The 17,890-nt window shown below is 35.9% G+C and overlaps 1 protein-coding gene across 5 annotated transcripts; it reads left to right on the forward strand.

The window, feature by feature from the left end:
- Positions 1 to 1,167: 1,167 nt before the first annotated feature.
- Positions 1,168 to 17,222, forward strand: LOC125188309 (polycomb group protein EMBRYONIC FLOWER 2-like). Of its 5 annotated transcripts, XM_089058315.1 has the most exons (21): positions 1,168 to 1,513; positions 1,866 to 2,034; positions 2,382 to 2,437; positions 4,462 to 4,576; positions 4,657 to 4,814; positions 4,896 to 4,939; positions 5,359 to 5,498; positions 7,874 to 7,933; positions 8,030 to 8,151; positions 9,034 to 9,098; positions 9,565 to 9,617; positions 9,701 to 9,754; positions 9,832 to 9,891; positions 10,100 to 10,146; positions 10,234 to 10,355; positions 10,941 to 11,112; positions 12,382 to 12,430; positions 12,948 to 13,031; positions 14,731 to 14,810; positions 16,654 to 16,743; positions 16,953 to 17,222. In XM_089058315.1, the coding sequence occupies exons 1-21, from the start codon at positions 1,479 to 1,481 to the stop codon at positions 17,077 to 17,079; spliced, it is 1,902 nt and encodes a 633-aa protein (XP_088914441.1). In that variant the 5' UTR covers positions 1,168 to 1,478; the 3' UTR covers positions 17,080 to 17,222. The 5 variants fall into 5 exon arrangements, with proteins under 5 accessions (XP_088914441.1, XP_047941043.1, XP_047941044.1 ...); XM_048085086.2 differs by lacking the exon at positions 4,896 to 4,939 and having other exon boundaries at positions 1,169 to 1,513; positions 4,657 to 4,816; XM_048085087.2 differs by lacking the exon at positions 4,896 to 4,939 and having other exon boundaries at positions 1,169 to 1,513; positions 1,887 to 2,034; positions 4,657 to 4,816.
- The last annotated feature ends 668 nt before the right edge of the window (positions 17,223 to 17,890 follow it).

A 17,890-nucleotide genomic window follows, 5' to 3' on the forward strand; every position in this document is an offset into this window, starting at 1 on the left:
AAGGAAAGGCTAGCAATAGTCTAGCCAAAAACTCTTCTTGGCATATCATCATGTCCTTTCCACAGCCTAGCAATAGCCTAACCAAACAACAGTCTGGCAATAGGCTAGCAATAGCTTAGCCAATGCCCTAGCCCAACAAATAAATCGACAAATATGATTAATTCATTTTAATTGTTGATGTTTATCAAATATTTTAAAAAAATAAAGTGTAATGAATTATAAATATAGAGTATTATAAAAAAAAAGTCGGCTAGCCCATCGCTCGCCCCGTAATAGGTGGCAAGCGATCAGCTAGCCGATTAGTCCAGAACCTAGCTCTAAGGCGTTGGTTTTTCGTCCATCGAGCTGAGTGCCCTAGCCGCAAACCGGTGGCTAGGGCGTCGGCGGCTAGTCCGCTATTATGAATGCTTAATAAACAAAATTTTTAAGTTATTTTTTGAAATCATTCCTCAATGAATTATTAACCCTAAGGGCATGTTTGATAAGCTAGTAATACCAAGATAGAGAATTATATATGGATATTTTTAATTGTTTGATATCATACTTAAGCTTAACTCAAAGCCCAATATAAGACCAGGGCCCTATCTAATCTTACCAAAATTATAACATTAACCTTGTTTGTGTATCCCACCAATTTGTCAAGTTAAGCCATGTTATTTAATATACAATACAAATTTAGATAATTTCTTTTCTATCAAATAACAACGGAAAAAAATCATATCTTTGCATATCTTAACATGAAGCCCGTATTTCTTATCTTGTTTTACATATCTTCTCATATCCCATCTTTTTTATCAAACGAGTCCTAACTACGTGGTCAAGTATTAATTCAAATGTGGTCAAGTATTAATTCAAATGTTTTAATTCCTTTAGTTTCTACTACTCCCTCCGTCCCGGAGTATTAGACTCACTTCTTTTGGGCACATGATTTAAGGAAGTGATATTTAAATAGTTAAAGTGGAGAGAGTAAAGTATGAGAGAGGGAAAAAGTAGGGGAGAGAAGAGAGAAAAAAGTAGGTGGAGAATAAAATAAGATAGATGTTTTTTGCTAAAAAAGGAAATGAGTTAATATGTTGGGACATCCCAAAAAGGAAAATTGGTCTAATACCTTGGGACGGAGGGAGTACTACTTACCAATAAATAAACCCTAATTCCTAAAATTCGAACTCCAATTTTACCGCATTCCACCATTTAGGAGCTTCGTTCTCCATCAATCCAAATTTTGAACACAAAGATCGGATGAATTAGCCCCGTTAGATCAAATGTTTTCGTTGCGAGGAGGATGAGGAGTTGGCGAGTATGACTGGAGAGAGTAGCATCTATTCAGCGAATCAGCAAACTTAGTGCCGCTTTCATACAAGTGGCAGTGTTGGCATTTGCAAGAGGAAGAAGAATTTGATGGTTTGGGCTATACAACCCGAGCTCCAGCCTCTTTTCCGGTCGGCTTGATTAAATTTTAAAAACAGCCCTAGCAACGGATGCCGGGCATACCTCTCGTGGCTCGTGAAACTGCGTGAGTGTTTACATTCTCTGCACTGAATGGCTGATTCTGTAATTGGATTTTACATTCTTTGCCCTTTTTAATATTTCCTGCCGACTCTGAGGTATAACATTGATTAAGATACTACCGCCTTCCACGAAAAATAGTCTTAGGTTATGAACCGGTAAATACGTTTTCCCTGTCTTTAATTTGACGAATGTCTGTTAGATTCACGAACTTGGCATCTTAAATTTCAACCAAGTTAACTGCATTTGAAATGTCATTGTTAGAGGCCAACTAGGATATTCTCTGCATTTTAGATTGTGGAACATGAATTGTATCTGCAATCGGCCAGAATAATCAGTGTAATCTTATCTTGGAACAGGAATTGTTTTTGCAATTGCAGTTACTCCCGAGGTGTGGACCATATGTGTCGACAAGATCCCCGTGCGCATTTGTCTCCAGAAGAGCAAATTGCAGCTGAAGAAAGCCTCTCAATTTACTGCAAGCCAGTTGAGCTGTACAACATTCTTCAGTGCCGTGCTGCTAGAAACGTAAGGTTTTTCTAATTTGCTGCGGGCCTGTGCCCTCTTCCTCTTAGTCTCAGTTGTTCATGTTATTTCTTTTTTCAAAAAAAATATTTGAGTAGCTTTCTGGAAATGATGGTGGAATTATCCAATGCTATTTCTTGGGGAGTTACTTCATTTGGTAGCAGCACATGAATGGTGAATTAAAACATACATCTACATAATAATTACTTATTTTTTTATTTTTTGGTTATTGTTGATAAGCTATCCACCCACAATGAATTTTGTTCATTTCATTCCAATCTCTTTCCTGTATATGCTTGTTGGAAAGTGTATTTTGGACAAAATCTAACTAGAGGCAGGTTCTTTTGCAGCCATCCTTTCTTCAGAGATGTTTACGGTACAAAATACAAGCAAAACACAAGAAAAGGTAGAAATCCTTAAATATATTAAAACTTTTTTGTGATTTGTTTTTCTACATCTAATTTTGAATTTTCAGCTGCCATGAGATGTTAGTTATGAATTGCTAACATCATGTGTCAAATGTATGCAGTCCATGTAGTTAACATCATGCGCCAAATGCATGTGCATAAGAGATAAGGTCTTTTATCTTACCGTCTTGTCACTAATGGGTTTTCAAACTCTTACTTGTCCATGTTCCTACTATATTCTCTACCCACTTAACTCTCTAAACATCATTTTCTTAAATTCCGTGCCCAAAAGGAGCGCCTCACTTATAGTGGGACAGAGGATGTATTATTTTGCTGAAGTATGTACTGTATGTTTTCCTCCAATCTACCTCAAATTTAAATGTGAAATTAAATAAACAATTCACTATAAAGCTCTCTAGGAGGGCGGTGGGGAGCTAGGTGGCAGGCAGTAGCGGGGCTAGGGCAGTGGAGATAGGGTTAAGAGAGAGTTCGCGTTCTAAAATCTGAATCTGATAAATGTGAAAGTTGAAAAATATTAAAACCATATTTCAAATATGTAAATGGGTCGGATTTTGGTCAAATAGACTGAACCATTTCGGGAAAATAAGCCGAGTTGCAGGTGAATGGTAAGTGAGTGCACCAGCACCCCACTGCGACCACCTCAATGTCAGGAAGTTCCACCAGCACCTCTGCTGAAGTCCAACCCTCCACCACCGCCACGACCACAGTTTCCAATGGCTCTTAAGCTGTTGTCCACGCCTATGTCACTGCCTCAGACTTAACCTTGTTTGTTTTCGGTAAAGTCGTGCCTCGTTGTGCCACAACCACTATCCGTCGCTGCCTCCATTGTATCCACTACTTTACATCCAATTGGTTCACACCCACTGCTCTTCGGCTCGTCATGCAATTTTCATGTTTTGCCTTTTTGGAGTTTATGTGAGTCTGCACATTTGCTCATGTCTTCAAGCTTGAATATAAGCCCTCTTGGCCTGTTTCAATTCCAGCCTTGTGGGCAAGGCTATTTTGACAAGGGGAGGATTGATAATGATCTGCAGCAGTAACTTTTTGTTTATTAATTGTTACTTAGTTAACTCTTGTTAGCAAACGTCTCATCATTGGTGAAGTCTTTGAGATAAGTTAATCTTTTAGAGATTTGTTCAAGTTGGAATCTTTTTTAAAGTCTGGCTTTAAGGTTAAAGTTTAGTTCAGCTATTTATGTTGTGGCCTTATAGGATAATGACCTCTTAGTCATGGGAGCAGTGTTTATCTTTCATTTATTTTATTTCCTGTTCCGGCACCTTCTTCATTATTTATCATGTCTTTCGTACATATGTTTCGGATGCCATGATTATAGGAAATGTATACATTGCCTCCACCTATTGCTCAACCATTTATATTTTTATCCATGAGCGATAATATTCTTGCGCACTCTTGTTTGGTACTTTCTGAACTTAATTATAGCTCTACTGAAGATAAATTATGCTGTCTCTTTCCACGGTCTTGGCTCCTTATTCCTTGTTTCTTTTAGAACAACCTTTGCATGGTGTCCTCCACTTTTATTTTTTCTGAATCTTGGACTGGTTGGGCATATAATGTTTTGTCTTTTTTACCCCAAAATACTGATTGGGTCTGAAGGTTCATCACAATGGGCAATCTAAACATATTTGCAATATCTTCCATTGGTCAGGACCTTAAATATTACTCCCTCTGTTCCACATTAGTAGAGTCATTTCATTTTCTACACTCGTTTTCAAAAAATGATAGTAATAATTAATAAATAGTTAAAGTGGAGAGAGAGTTAAGTAGAAGAGAGAATAATGTAGAGAAAAGTCTTATCTACAATATTCTCTCTCTTACTTTACTCTTTTTCCACTTTAACTATTTATAGTTATTTTTCTAAAACGAATGTAGAAAATGAAATGACTCTACTATTGTAGAACGGAGGGAGTACTTACCACTACTGTATTTTCTTTGTTCTTTTGCAATACTGATGTAGTTTACATGTGCATTTCTTTGTTTGTAGGATTGAAATGACAATATCACTACCATCAACTGTAAATGATGAATCTCAAATTCAAAATCTATTACCTTTGTGTATAATGTTGGCTAGACCCGTTTATAGTCCTGCAGTTGTAGAGGTAGTGTTGAGTTCTGTAGAACTTATTAGATTTTCTGGTACGTCCTTCAGTGCTCTCTCTCTGACTTCTTATTGATGCAGGATTCTGCAGTTTACCGATTTAGTCGAGAATGTATATTGACTAAATGTACTGGAGATGATGCAATGTACCAGGATGAAGCAAAATTTATTCTTCCCGAGATTAATAAACTATCAGCAGAAGTCAAATCGGGCTCTATTACAATTTTTTTTGTTAGTTGTGGTATGCTTTTTCCATACTTGACGTCTACATTAACTTATACTACAAGTTTGCAAATTTTCATGTTTTGCTGCTATCTTATTGCTGAATTGTTTAAGGAGCACCTGGATGCGCCATTATTTCCAGGTGAGTTAGAATATACTGGATAGGTATATTCTATCAGATTAGGCTGCTTCAGTAATATAGCTGTTGAGTTCAGAGAGATGCCATTAGTATTTGTTTTCGCATAATCATAGTAATTGATATCTAGTGTTCTTCCGAAAAAACAAGACAAGTATATCAACTGGAAATGGAGTATCAGAATTTAATCTGGTCTCTTTTAAATTCAAATTTGGTTGGTTGTCAGATTTTTAAGAAATTGTTTGATCTGAAAATGCAAAATTTTATTTTTTTTCTAGAATCTTAGGAGGTAGAGAAGCTATGTATTATATTTTCTTTTATATTGCAACTTATTATTGAGGCTTTAGGTTTCTATTTTCTCTTTCACCTCTGGTTTCTTCTTCTATTTTTCTGGTTCTTGCCTGAGTGTTCCTTAATGATGATAGCTAATGTTGGAGGTCACTGCTTCATGGGTAAGATTCCAATGGATTTGCTTCAGTTGTCATGGGGAAAGTCTATGAACTTGGACAGTGGGGAGAGAGCTGAGATGCTGTTGCCTGTTGACTTGCATTCCTGTTTCCTGAAGGTATGCAATAGTGATAATTCTTTTGGTTGCATCATGTGTCATTGGAAAATAATGAAACTAAATATGGTGATTTACACTTCCCGATGTTTCTAAAACTTGTTAATATGTTTTTTTTTCCAATCTGTGGATTTGAGTTTGCTAAATTCTGGACACCTGTTCAAACTTGGGATGCCTTTGTCTTGTGTATGACTTTCTAAAGCCATCAATTAAGCTAAGATATGTTACTTTCTATTGACAAAATAGCATCAATGGGATGGTTATTATGTTTGTGTTGTGATTTTTCTCACATATATGTTTTATTTTATTCCTGTTGAAATAGTAGCTTTATTTTGTCCTGTTTTGTTAATGTCTCTAGTTGTTCTATAGGTCCTGCCAAGGCCTCTGGTGGCCCTTGGCCATCCATCCCCCACTCCCTTAAAGAAATATAGAAGTTTTAATTGCACCTAGGATGATGCTAGTCCCCAATTTGCTGCATGCGTGCTGCATAGCCTTAGTGCCTGTTAGGACATTTGAGGTGTCTTAAGGCCATCCACTACTCAGTCCCAAATTTTCAGCCACAACTCCACTTTTTAGCTGTGCTGGCTGCATCAGGATTTCAAATTTCTTCCACAATTCCATTGTTTTAATTCATCAGTTTTTATGTGTAACTTCATAAATGGTCCCAAAACTATTGGGGATGTATAATTGAAAGTCTTTTTTCCAGACAAAAATGCCCCTTTTGTCCTTTTCTTCTATCTCTCTCTTGGCCCTCTTTTTCCCTCTATCCCGACCACTCTGCCAACTCTCTCTCTCATGTATTCGTCCCCTATGCAGACTCTTCCTCCCTTGTACATATTTAATTTCAACCCAGTTCACTCATCTTCACCTTAATTACCTACTGCCCATTACTAATCTATTCAAATACTTGGGATGTAGTGGTGAGAAGTTATTGCAGGATTATCATAAGGCCACCGACAATAGTATTGAATAATTAGGTTCGTCACATGCAAGTCCAGCAGATTCATGTCACCTGTGACAACTAGGCAGGAAATGCTTGTGCGTCTTCCAATAAATATGGCAGGGTCGATAATTTTTTTTTATTAATATCTATATATCTAAAAACAATTATAAAATGCAATAATTTAGAAAATTATACAAATATAATATTGCAAATCTTAGAACATAATAAAAGCATGAAGTTGTGAATATACTCCCTTTGTCCCAAAACAAGCGATTCGTATTTCTTTTTCGGACGTCCCACCTAAAGTGAGCCATTTTCATTTTTGAAAAAATATAACTCAATTAATCTCTTTTCCTTTATTCTCTCTCTTAATATATTCTCTCTTTCACTCTACTTTATTCTTTCTCCTACTTTATTTTCTCTTCACTCAACTCTCCAAACATCATTTTCTTAAATATCGTTTCCAAAAGAAACGCCTCACTTATGGCATGACGGATGGAGTATAATATATCTAATACTCCCTCTGTCCCATGGTAGTGGAGGTGCTTCTTTTCGGCATGCAATTTATGAAAAATTATGTTAAGTTAGTTAAGTAAAGGAAGAATTAAGTAAGAAATGAAAAAGGTAGAGAGATGGAGAGAGAATAAAGTAAGAAAGAGTAAAGCAAGAGAAGAAATGTGTTGACTTTTGTTAGAAAAGGTAATGACTCCACTATTATGGAACGTACCAAAATGGCAAAATTACTCCACTACTACGGAACGGAGGGAGTAATTGAAGTCTTAGCTCAATAATTAAAATGTAAATTATCATACATATCATATCTAAATTAAAATATCCTCAATTGTCATATCCCCAACATAGTCTATATCTCTATTTCATACACTATTTTCCAAAAGTATGTATTTTATGTCTATCAATTTATCATATAATGTTACATATTTTTTTGCCTCATATAATTTTGTTTTACACATGGTGCATTTTACTCCCTCCAGTCCCTATTAATTATCCCCATTTTCCATTTTCTCCTATTATAATTTAATGTTGCCATCATTAGATGTAATGCAGATGTCTTCTTGAGGCCTTCAGACCTGTAGTTTTATACTCAATTCATATCAAGTCTGTTATGAGCCATTTGCTTTTTAGTTAACTATTTCTGATCACTATAATTTGTCTCGGACTCCCTGTTCCCAGGATCATTGAGGCTACAAAGCTAGCTCTTAAGTGATCACTATAATTTGTCTCTGTCTCCCAGTTCCCAGGATCATTGAGGCTACAAATCTAGTTCTTAAGTATGTGATGCTATTAGATTTCTTTTATTAATATTTGAAGTAAAGAAGGATGAATATGTTTAACTTCGTAAATTAGTCATCCTCATCCTTAATCAGATTCCTCATTTTTATTCTCTTCACCTCTTCTGAATAGTTCTTTTCCACAGACTGGCTGTTTCGGAGAAGATAAATGCTTCTCATTTCATAGTACCCATGCTGGAGCTATGGTATCTTCCCATTTTACAGAGACAACTTTCTTATATCCAGAGAAGCCCTAGTTAACATTTTTGTTAACTGGTACTTGTTTGTCTGCTTTTCCAAAGGCTTTGTCTCAACAACTGCAAGTCTGTGTTGCAGCAGAAGAAGTTGGGCTTAAAGAGAGATCTCCTTATGATTCATTCTCATACAATGATGTTCCTTCCTCTACTTTGCCTCAGATTATCAGGTAGATTCTTTGCATAACCACAATGCAAATACATAAGATCACCATCCACATTGTCTGACTAAAACAGCCACTGGGCATCGCTCATCTCAGTATAAAAGCAATTAGTAATTTACCTCATTGTTACCATATACCATGACGAACTTCTCATGGTGTTTCTTTTTCTGACTTCAATTCATCACATGGACTACCTAAAAATGAGTTAAAATGTCAGCCTAAGGGGTGGTGGACGGATGGGTTGTTTAAGGGCCTGGGTCCTAATCTGAGTGTTGCAAATTTAGCTGGGTTGTACTAGCAAATGCTTGAAGACTGTTTAGACATATTGAGCTAACCAAAACCTAAGCAACCACACTATAAAATGCAGCTTGCTTTCTTGTGATCCATGTTACCACCTGCAAACGATATCTCACTATAAAATCTTGCAATAACCAATAACTATGGACTATCCTTGTCTTATTAAGTTTCTGGATATTGCTCTACTGCTATACTGATCCATTGGTATTTTACATGCCAGTATGACGGAGGCAACCTCTTTCGTCATGGAAAAGAATTGATGATTAATATCATGAATTCTTGTTTCTAATAATATTATTGATAAGAATGTGATTGCCTATTCTCTTTACTTTGTGGCATGTGAACTTTGGTTATATCTCCTAATATTTGGGATTGAGAACTACATATTTGCAATTATAAAATTGAGCAAGTTACAAAGGAACATGACTTTAAACAATACAAATAAAATGTTCATTTGAATTACTTTCTCCTTCCTGAAGAAAATTCATCATTCCATATCCTTATCTCATTGCCTCACAAAATTTGGTCAAGATGTTTTTTACTTTTTGGTAATTCGGTGGTTCACCTATCCTATTGGTTGTTGCCATCCAGGTTGAGGACTGGAAATGTTGTTTTCAACTACAGATACTATAATAACAAGTTGCAGAGGACTGAAGGTATTAGCTTCCTATTGTTCCCCATTCTTGTAAAAGTGCCTCTGGATTCTCCACCTGCATGATTTGCCTTTGTTTCAAGTAAACATCTGTTTGTTCATAAGATCCATATCCAAAAATAACTCATGTTTGGTTTCAATGACTATTCTAACTTGTATACTCCCTCTGTTCCATAGTAGTAGAGTCACTTTTCCATTTTGGGTGTTCTATAGTAGTAGAGTCATTTCCTTTTTTAGTAAAAAGTAACACATCTTCCCACTCTTACTTTACTATCTCTACTTTTTCCACTCAACTACTTTATTATCTTTTTATTTAATACATTACACACTTTTTTCTTAATATCCGTGCTGGAAAGAAATGCCTCCACTACTATGGAACGGAGGGAGTATTATTCTAAAGATTATTTGACTTGTACCTTTGTCTGAGTATTTGCATGTGAAAAGGCTGACTCTATAATGTATATATACAGTAACAGAGGACTTTGCATGCCCTTTATGTTTGGTCAAATGTGCAAGCTTTAAGGTACTGTAAAATATGATCGTCTATATTTTTTCTAATGAAAATTGCTCTCCGACCATGTATTGATTCCTGAAGTTTATCAATAGGGTCTCAAGTATCATCTGCCTGCCTGCCATGACCTTTTCAACTTTGAATTTTGGGTTGGTAAACTTAATCGAGGTCATTAATTTTACAATATAAGTAAAGAACTGTACTGATTCGTGAAGAAAATGTGTAGGTAACAGAGGAATTTCAAGCTGTCAATATATCTGTAAAGACTGATACATGGAGATCTGAGGTCAGTATGTTTATTTTTTTCTCTGGCTTTGACTTCACATGTTTGTTAGTAACTTTTATGCTTACATAGTTTTGTGCAGTAAATAAAACACAAGGATCTGCCTTGGGCATTGACGCTCCCAAGTCTGAGAAATAGATCTTGATGTATAATTGATGTCTCTCAATTGCATTAGTGAACTCGACTAACACCTGTACTTTGTTTTGTGCAGACTGTTGCAGCTGGTGTTGATCCTAAGGAACAAACGTTTTTCCTTTGGTATGCCTTATGGACTAAATATTTTCAGAATAATCTCTTTGGGATTATAAAAGTTCAATTTTGTTAAATAATTTGGGTGCAACATAGTTCAAAGGCACCACGGCGTAGAAAAATGAAGAGCCCGAGGCAAAATCTGAAGTTTGTGCATCCTCTTGTCTTAGATTCAGAAATGCCAGGATCAGTTATTGAGCTTAGAGAAAAAACTGTTGGTAACTTACGCAATATATTTCATGGTTATTTAGTCATTTTCTTTTTTTGTTCCATTTCTTGTATATCGATATTTTCTTTGGAGATTTAACCATATCAAGCAATGGTTGCAGCACTAACAGCATCGATAATTTATCCAACAAATTAGCCTTGTTATTGAATCATTGCTAATCTTTTTCTTTATTTGCTTTCATGCTGAAGTGTAAAGCTGTTGGTTGTACTCTGAACTTCACAAGTGATCAGTTTCTTGCATTTGGTCCCCTAATCCCAGATGCTCTGAACACTAGTGTAATTATCAAAGAATTTTGTAAGACTAACCGCATTGGTTTCTGCTTAACAAAAAGATGATCAGTTTCTTGCATTTGGTTCCTGTAAATCTAATTGCACAGGGGTTTCAAATGTATAAATTTTCTAGGTTGCACTGGTTGGCCATTGGCCTCCTTATATTTGTTATAGCCTTTAGATGAAGGTAAAAATTGCTGTACAAAGGGCTAGTTAACTTAAAAGATAATCATGTTTAAAGTATTATGTGAATGTCTGTTAATAGACTTGAAAAGAAACTCACATCTCAGTTTTTGTTGGTGTAGAAAAGAGTGCTGACTGCAACGCATCCAGTCCCAGAGCTTCATCTGCCAATGCTCATTCATATGCGGACCCTGAATGTGTCCAGTCATTACCTGGAAATAACATTGCACCTCCAGCATTACTACAATTTGCGAAGACAAGGAAATTATCAGTTGAACGTTCTGATCCTAGAAAGTAAGTGAAGTCCTCAGATTTAGTTTAAAGATTCTCAAACAACTCATAAATAACAATTTTCACTTGCTTTGCTACCTTTAGCTTGATTCGACTGTCTTATCTTTTTTTGCTACCAAGTTTTTTACATTTATACTCCGCCTGTCCTCAAAGGGTGGTATCGAGGGGAGAGCACGTTTCTAAGAAAAATGTTGAGAGATGTATTTTAAGTGGAGATGGGTCCCATAAGGGGGTATTGGTGTTGGACAAGTATTCGTTAGGTTGTGTTTTTGGGTTCACAAAAAAGTAAAATTAAGTGGTGGGTCCTTTGTAAGGATTGAGTGTGAATGAGGAAAAAGTATAAGAGGTTATATCCTGAAACCAGTGTTATTAGGGGCCCGGGGTGCTGAGGTAGAATTCTGGGGCACAGGGGCGACGAGGCGCTCGTCCCATGAGTTGAGGCGCCCTAATGTGCAGAGGTTTAACTGAGAAAGATGAGAAGTGAGAAATAAATGGGCAAAATAAGCATATTAGTGTAGATCTATAAATGAGAATAGGGAGTCCCCGTGACACATTAATGGCGAAATATGAAGTAGTAAAGCACTATTAATGAGCCTAAATGTTGTTAACCAGTTACAATAGGAGAGAGATATATTAAAAGGATTAAGGAAGTTGAAAATTAGAAGAATTAAATAGGTATAAGTGCAAGAGATGTGAATCAGCATAGGGAACATATTTAATGGCGAAAATGAAGTAGTAAAGCTCCATGAGTCAAAATATTGTTAACCGGTTAGAGATGGAGAAAGAGAGAATATTGAGAGGATCAAGGGAGATGGGATTTAAATGAATTAAGGAGTGCAGATATTTTAAAGAGGTAAAAATGCATAGGCATAAATGAGGGCCCCCAGTCTCTACGCGCCCCACCTGCGCCCAATGCACCTCGCTCGCCCCACCCACCTTGGGGCGATAGCAGTGGCGCCCCAAGCACGATTTTAACAACATTGCCTGAAACGGAAACACTACACTCTTGGTGGACCGACAAAAATGGAATTAGACCTCACTCTTCATGTGACTTGGATCATTGGATGATATTTTCTTTGAATTGTTTTAATACGTTTAGTTCAGACTTTGGAGGTCTAGCTGTTTCTCTTTATACATATCTTGAATCAAGCCGAGAAATTTAGCCAACTAAAAGAGTTCATATTTCATAATCATTAAACACAGATCTTTTACCCCATTAGAGAAGTGAGCTGACAGATTATTTTATCATTTCTATCTTTTTTCCGGATACAGTCGTGCACTCTTGCCGAAGCAGAAGTTCTTTCACTCTCACAGAGCGCAAGTGAGTGGCTCAATGATCATTTATATATCTTATCAACTTTCTACATGAATGTGCATGTCATATTTTTCAGTTTCTACCCACATGCAATGCAGTACAGTTCTGTTGGAAAATTTTGTTCAATTTTTTTCTTCTATAAATAATCCAAGTTAAAGGTGTCTAGTAGTAAACATTCTTTGATAATGTTATCGTGTCAGGGAATGCTACAGTTCTCTTGTAATCAAAAGCTAGTTGCGAAATGGGGGGGGGGGGGGGGGTTTGATTGTATTTTGTATCCTTTAGTCTTAAAATTTGTGTTGCACCGTTGTTGCTGTACCTGTCTTCAAATGACTTCATTTTGTCACTTTACTATGTAAAGTTATTCTAGACTTTGAGGCTGGGCTATGCATGGCTTCAGGTATCCAGTGTTGCATTTCGAAAATAATGAATGCACTGAAAAGCTAGTGTGACATGCTATACTAAGAGAAATTTTAAGAGTTTAATTTAATAAATTTGCAAGTGATGATTTGGTAATTTACAGCCCATGGCCATGGCGCAAGTCCTATCAGACCGTGACAGTGAGGATGAAGTTGATGATGATGTTGTAGATCTTGAAGACCGAAGGGTATGCAGGCTCCTTGAATAATACTTCTTACTCTCAGAATCTTTTGCCATTGAACTGTTATTTGAGGTTCAATTTGCTCTGGTTTGATTGTACGGTTGTGTCAATACTCTAAAGTCCGAAATGGAATGTACCAAATATACATCCTCCGTCCCATAGAGATAGGTCATTTGGGGATGACATGGGTTTTAATGCGTAATTGGTAAAGTAATAAAAGAAGAAAAAGTAGTTGAAATAGTATAGTGGATGGAAGGGTCCATAAATGATAAAGTAAGAGTGAAAGAGAAAGAGAAAATTTCTATAAATGGATATTGACGGATGAGAATGAAAATTGAGCCAATTCCATCTTTCCTTTCTAGTTTGTCTCAAGATGTCCACTTTCTATATTTTGAAATAAATTCATCTCTCCTATCTCATTAAAATATTTAACTACTTTTTTCTCGCTCTACTTACTCCACCTAACAACTCATCCGGAAATCACGTGCCACTTAAGAATATGGACATCTGGAGTGCTTGAGTGGAACAGAGCTAGTACTATATACATGGTGTATACCGAATTTCTGGTATATATTGTAAAATATAACTATAATCATATAAAGAAGTAGTAGAGGCGTTTCATTTTGAGATTGTTTTGGAAAAATGATAATAAATACTCCCTCCGTCCCAAGGAAGATGACCCCTTTCTTTAGCGGCAGTGAACACTTTAACTGTAGCTAATTAAACAGTCCCATGTACATTTGATATAAATATTATATACAATTTAATTGTGTTTACGGGGCTCACTGTGTAGCTAATTGCAATTGATGTAATTCAATGTTCTTTTCACGTTAGAAGTATAAGATCTCTTGCCATACTTTAGCAATCTGGTCTGTGTGAACGTTGATTGCCTTTCAGCAGGATGACATGATACACATAATTTCTCTGAACTACTTTATAATATCGCCAAATTATTATAGTGAAATTGACTGTCAACATGATACTATTGCCTATGGATACATGTATTTGTTATAACATATACCCTTTTAATTTTGTGACCAGATAGAGTAATGAATATTTTTCTGGGTAGAAACTACCTATAAAATATATTATTCATAAATAAAACTTGGTTGAATTAATAAAAAAAATCTCATCTGAAGAGTCAGAATTTTTTGGGGGTTTATACATCTACTGTTCTACGTGAAATAAGATATAAAAAAAACAGCCTGGTGGTTCTTTAATCCGCAACAAATTTTGTTCTTAGGAATTGTATACCTTACTTATTTGATTTTAGTATTTAAGTCCCTCACTTTTTCCTTTGCGGCTTTGAATACCTATAACCTAGGCAAAGTATTTCATCTGTTTAACTCTTTCTGCTAAGATCATGATGCAAAATATTCTAGGGAACCAGATGGGTTAAATACCGATTTCATTACATAAGTAATACTACCTTCGTCCCACTCAAGATGTCCATCTTTCCTTTTTAGTTTGTCCCACTCAAGATGTTAACTTTCTATATTTGGAAATAAATCACTCTCTCCTCTCTCATTAAAATATTCAACTACTTTTTTCTCTCTACTTACTCCACCTAACAACTTCTCTTACAATCCCGAGCCACTCAAGAATGTGGACATCTTGAGTGGGAGTGGGACGGAGAGAGTACCATGTTTATACTTTTGGAGATTCATTACATTGAGTTTGCATATGATTTACTCATGTGGAGCAGATGCTGGATGACTTTGTGGATGTCACAAAAGATGAGAAGCGGTTGATGCATCTTTGGAACTCTTTTGTTAGGAAGCAAAGGTCAGTACCTTTTTTAACCTCTTCCATTTTTACCATCCCGATAGAATCTGCTCATGTACCATGTTATGCACGCATGCAGACACAAATGTGTTGAGTCAATTTATACATACTAATGTACTGCCATGTAGTAATGATAAATTATCTTTCGTAGAAAGAGCATTTCTATTGTTCTGTTGCATTGATCAACTTGGATAGAAATAACTGAAAATCTTCACCTTTTCTGCTTACCATTATTTTATAGGTTTAGAAATGGTTATTCAAGTTCTTTTATTAGCTGCTACCCGTGGGGTGTAGAACGTGTGTACAATATTGGTAATCCACCCTTCTGCTAGCTTACAAATTTGTATGAGGAATAATAATGTGGAGTGCTTACTAGTGAGTACATAGTATTAAAAAATTTTAGTGTGGCTCGTTTATTATTTAGCAAAGCTCAAGCTTAATTTTATCGAACGTGTTAAAGGGGCGGGCATCAGTTCATTTAAGCTTAATTGAGTCTCAACAAGCCTTGTAAATGTATATATTCCAATTCAATTTTTTATCATTTTTAGGAAAATTATTTTTTCTCCAACAAAAATATTACTCCCTCCGTCCCACTCTAAGTGGAGCATTTCTATTCCGGCACGGGATTTTATGTAGTGTTGTTTTGTGAGTTCAGTGGAGAGAATAAAATAACAGAGGGAAAAAATAGAGTGTGATGTTTCTATTTTTAGAAATGTATCATTTAGAGTGGGACATCCCAAAAAGGAAAATGATTCACTTAGGGTGGGACGGAGGGAGTATGTACTACTAAAATTCATAGTTTTTCTATAACGGAACAGGATGATTAGATCATTGCATACTTGTCACTACTATAGGTATGATAATATAAGTTGTACTCTCTCCATCTACGAAGAGTATATATCATTTGGCTGGCACAGGTTTTAAAAATTAGTTGGTGGATGTGTTTGTAGTGGCTAAAAGGTATTACTGAGATTCCACTATGTAAGAAAAGTGTGGGTTTGATAAATAAGAGGTGTATGTAATGTTGGAATATAATGTTGAGTGTGGGGTCATGTCCTAAGAAAGAAAAGTGGTATACTCTTTGTGGACTCCAAATAAGGCAATTGTTATGTTTTCTTCTTGGACTGATGGAGTAGTAAACTAATAGTTTTACAAATTCAACCTAGCTTGTGGATATTTTGACAAACTTGCTCACGGCATAATGAGCCAAGTTTGTCAAACTAAAGCTTGAGTTGTTTATGATAATGAGTATCACTGAGTAAGGTTGAGTGAGCTTTTTAGAGAATCAAACTCCAAATAGCTCTTAAGTAGTAGTAGTAGTAGTATAACCATTTCATGGTGGGTGTAATAATTTTCTTGGTCATGAAGATGGGCTGTCGACTACTCAATTCAGTTCGCTTTTAGTTAGTTCTATTCTCAATAGGGTGACCCCGACTTTTGCTGAGTGAAGCAAGCATTCGATTTTCAAAGAACTTTTTTGGCTGCATTATACTCCCTCCCACTGTAAGTGAATCATTTTCCTTTTCGGGATGTCCCACTCTAAATGACACATTTCTAAAAATAGAAACATCACTCTCTCTACTTTTTCCATCTCTCTTACTTTATTCTCTCCACTTAACTTACAAAACAACACTACATAAAAATTAAAATCTTGTGCCGAAATAGAAATGTTCCAATTAGAGCAAGACTGTGGGATGGAGGGAGCATTAAACTTCCCATGTACAACAGCATGTAGATCATCATTGATTTATCTATTGTGTCGGAAAAATGCTTGTGTCCAATTATTTTGTCACTTGCATAATATTTGTTCTTACTTCATTTGTAATTTCTGTCATGATGGCAGGGTACTGGCGGATGGTCATATTTCTTGGGCGTGCGAGGCTTTCTCCGAATTGCACAAACAGGACCTTGTTCTGATACCAGCACTACTTTGGTAGCTTCTCCTACTGTGCTGAGTTTTCATGAGATAACTGTTTAGAGTTGTTTGTTGTATTCCACAACTTGTTTTATCCTTCTATATCTGCTACAAGACTGACGCCTGGTCATCTATAGCAACAATTATTTATCTCGGCTGCTATTTAGCATTTGTACACTTTCTTTGCGAGTCGTTGTATTCAAGTCTGTTTCTTTGACCGTTTGCAGGTGCTGGAGATTATTTATGATCAAACTCTGGAATCATGGTCTTCTGGATGCTCGTACAATGAACATTTGTAATAAAATCCTTGAGCAACCACAAGGGGCAGACGCAGACACCGACCTAGACACATGATATTCGAATGATTCTGACTGTATTATCTCTGGCATAAGTAACTGAGGTTTGATGACTGTAGCTGCGGCGACTCACCATTACTCAAACTAAGTGCCTTCCTTGTATTTGGACAGGAAAAGATAATCAATTTTCATTTTTTACCATCTCCTTTTCCCTTATCTGGTAGTTTTGCAGGAGACCAATTGTTCAATGACAACTCTAATTCTAGTTTTATACTCCCTCCGTATCAAGATAAGCTAAGCTCTTTTGGGCACGGGATTTAAGAGAAAAGTAGAGAAGTAAATTGAGAATAAAGTAGGTGGATAATAAAGTAAAAGAGATGATTTTTTGCTAAAAAAGAGAATGATCCACTTATAGTCGGACACCCAAAAAGAAATATGACTCACTTATCTTGGGACGAAAGGAGTAGTAATTATTTATATTTAAGAGTGAAGTATATAAATGGTACCTGATCTTTCACTTTCGCATGTAAATAGTACTTGATCTTTAATTTATAACGTATTTGGTACCATGTGACAAAAATAACCCTAGGTACTAAAGCATGTGTTTTTTTATAATGGATGATATTTTCGGAAATTTCATATGAATAGTACCAAACATGTGATTTTTTTTTCCTTATTTCTTTTTTTCTTCTTCTTTCGTTTTGCTTCATTTTCTTCTTTCCATTTAGTATTTTTTTCTTCCTTTCTTCTTTCTTTTTTCTTCTCGGTTTATGTTCCCTCTTTTTTCTTTTTAGTGTTTATACATACATCTAATTGCATTCATAATATAAATTAAGAATAAAATACCTAATTAAATTAATTATTTAATG

The sequence above is a fragment of the Salvia hispanica genome, chromosome 5 (assembly GCF_029641045.1).
Source record: "Salvia hispanica isolate PSC_SH4W2 chromosome 5, Shi_PSC_v1, whole genome shotgun sequence".
Taxonomy (NCBI): domain Eukaryota; kingdom Viridiplantae; phylum Streptophyta; class Magnoliopsida; order Lamiales; family Lamiaceae; genus Salvia; species Salvia hispanica.

Excerpts from the sequence above, each read along its gene's own strand:
- LOC125188309 (XM_089058315.1), top strand. The coding sequence starts at position 1,479 with ATGCCGGGCATACCTCTCGTGGCTCGTGAAACTGC. Across the intron at positions 8,152-9,033 it reads ACTTTGCCTCAGATTATCAG|GTTGAGGACTGGAAATGTTG; the intron begins GTAGATTCTTTG and ends GTTGCCATCCAG. Across the intron at positions 16,744-16,952 it reads CTGATACCAGCACTACTTTG|GTGCTGGAGATTATTTATGA; the intron begins GTAGCTTCTCCT and ends GACCGTTTGCAG.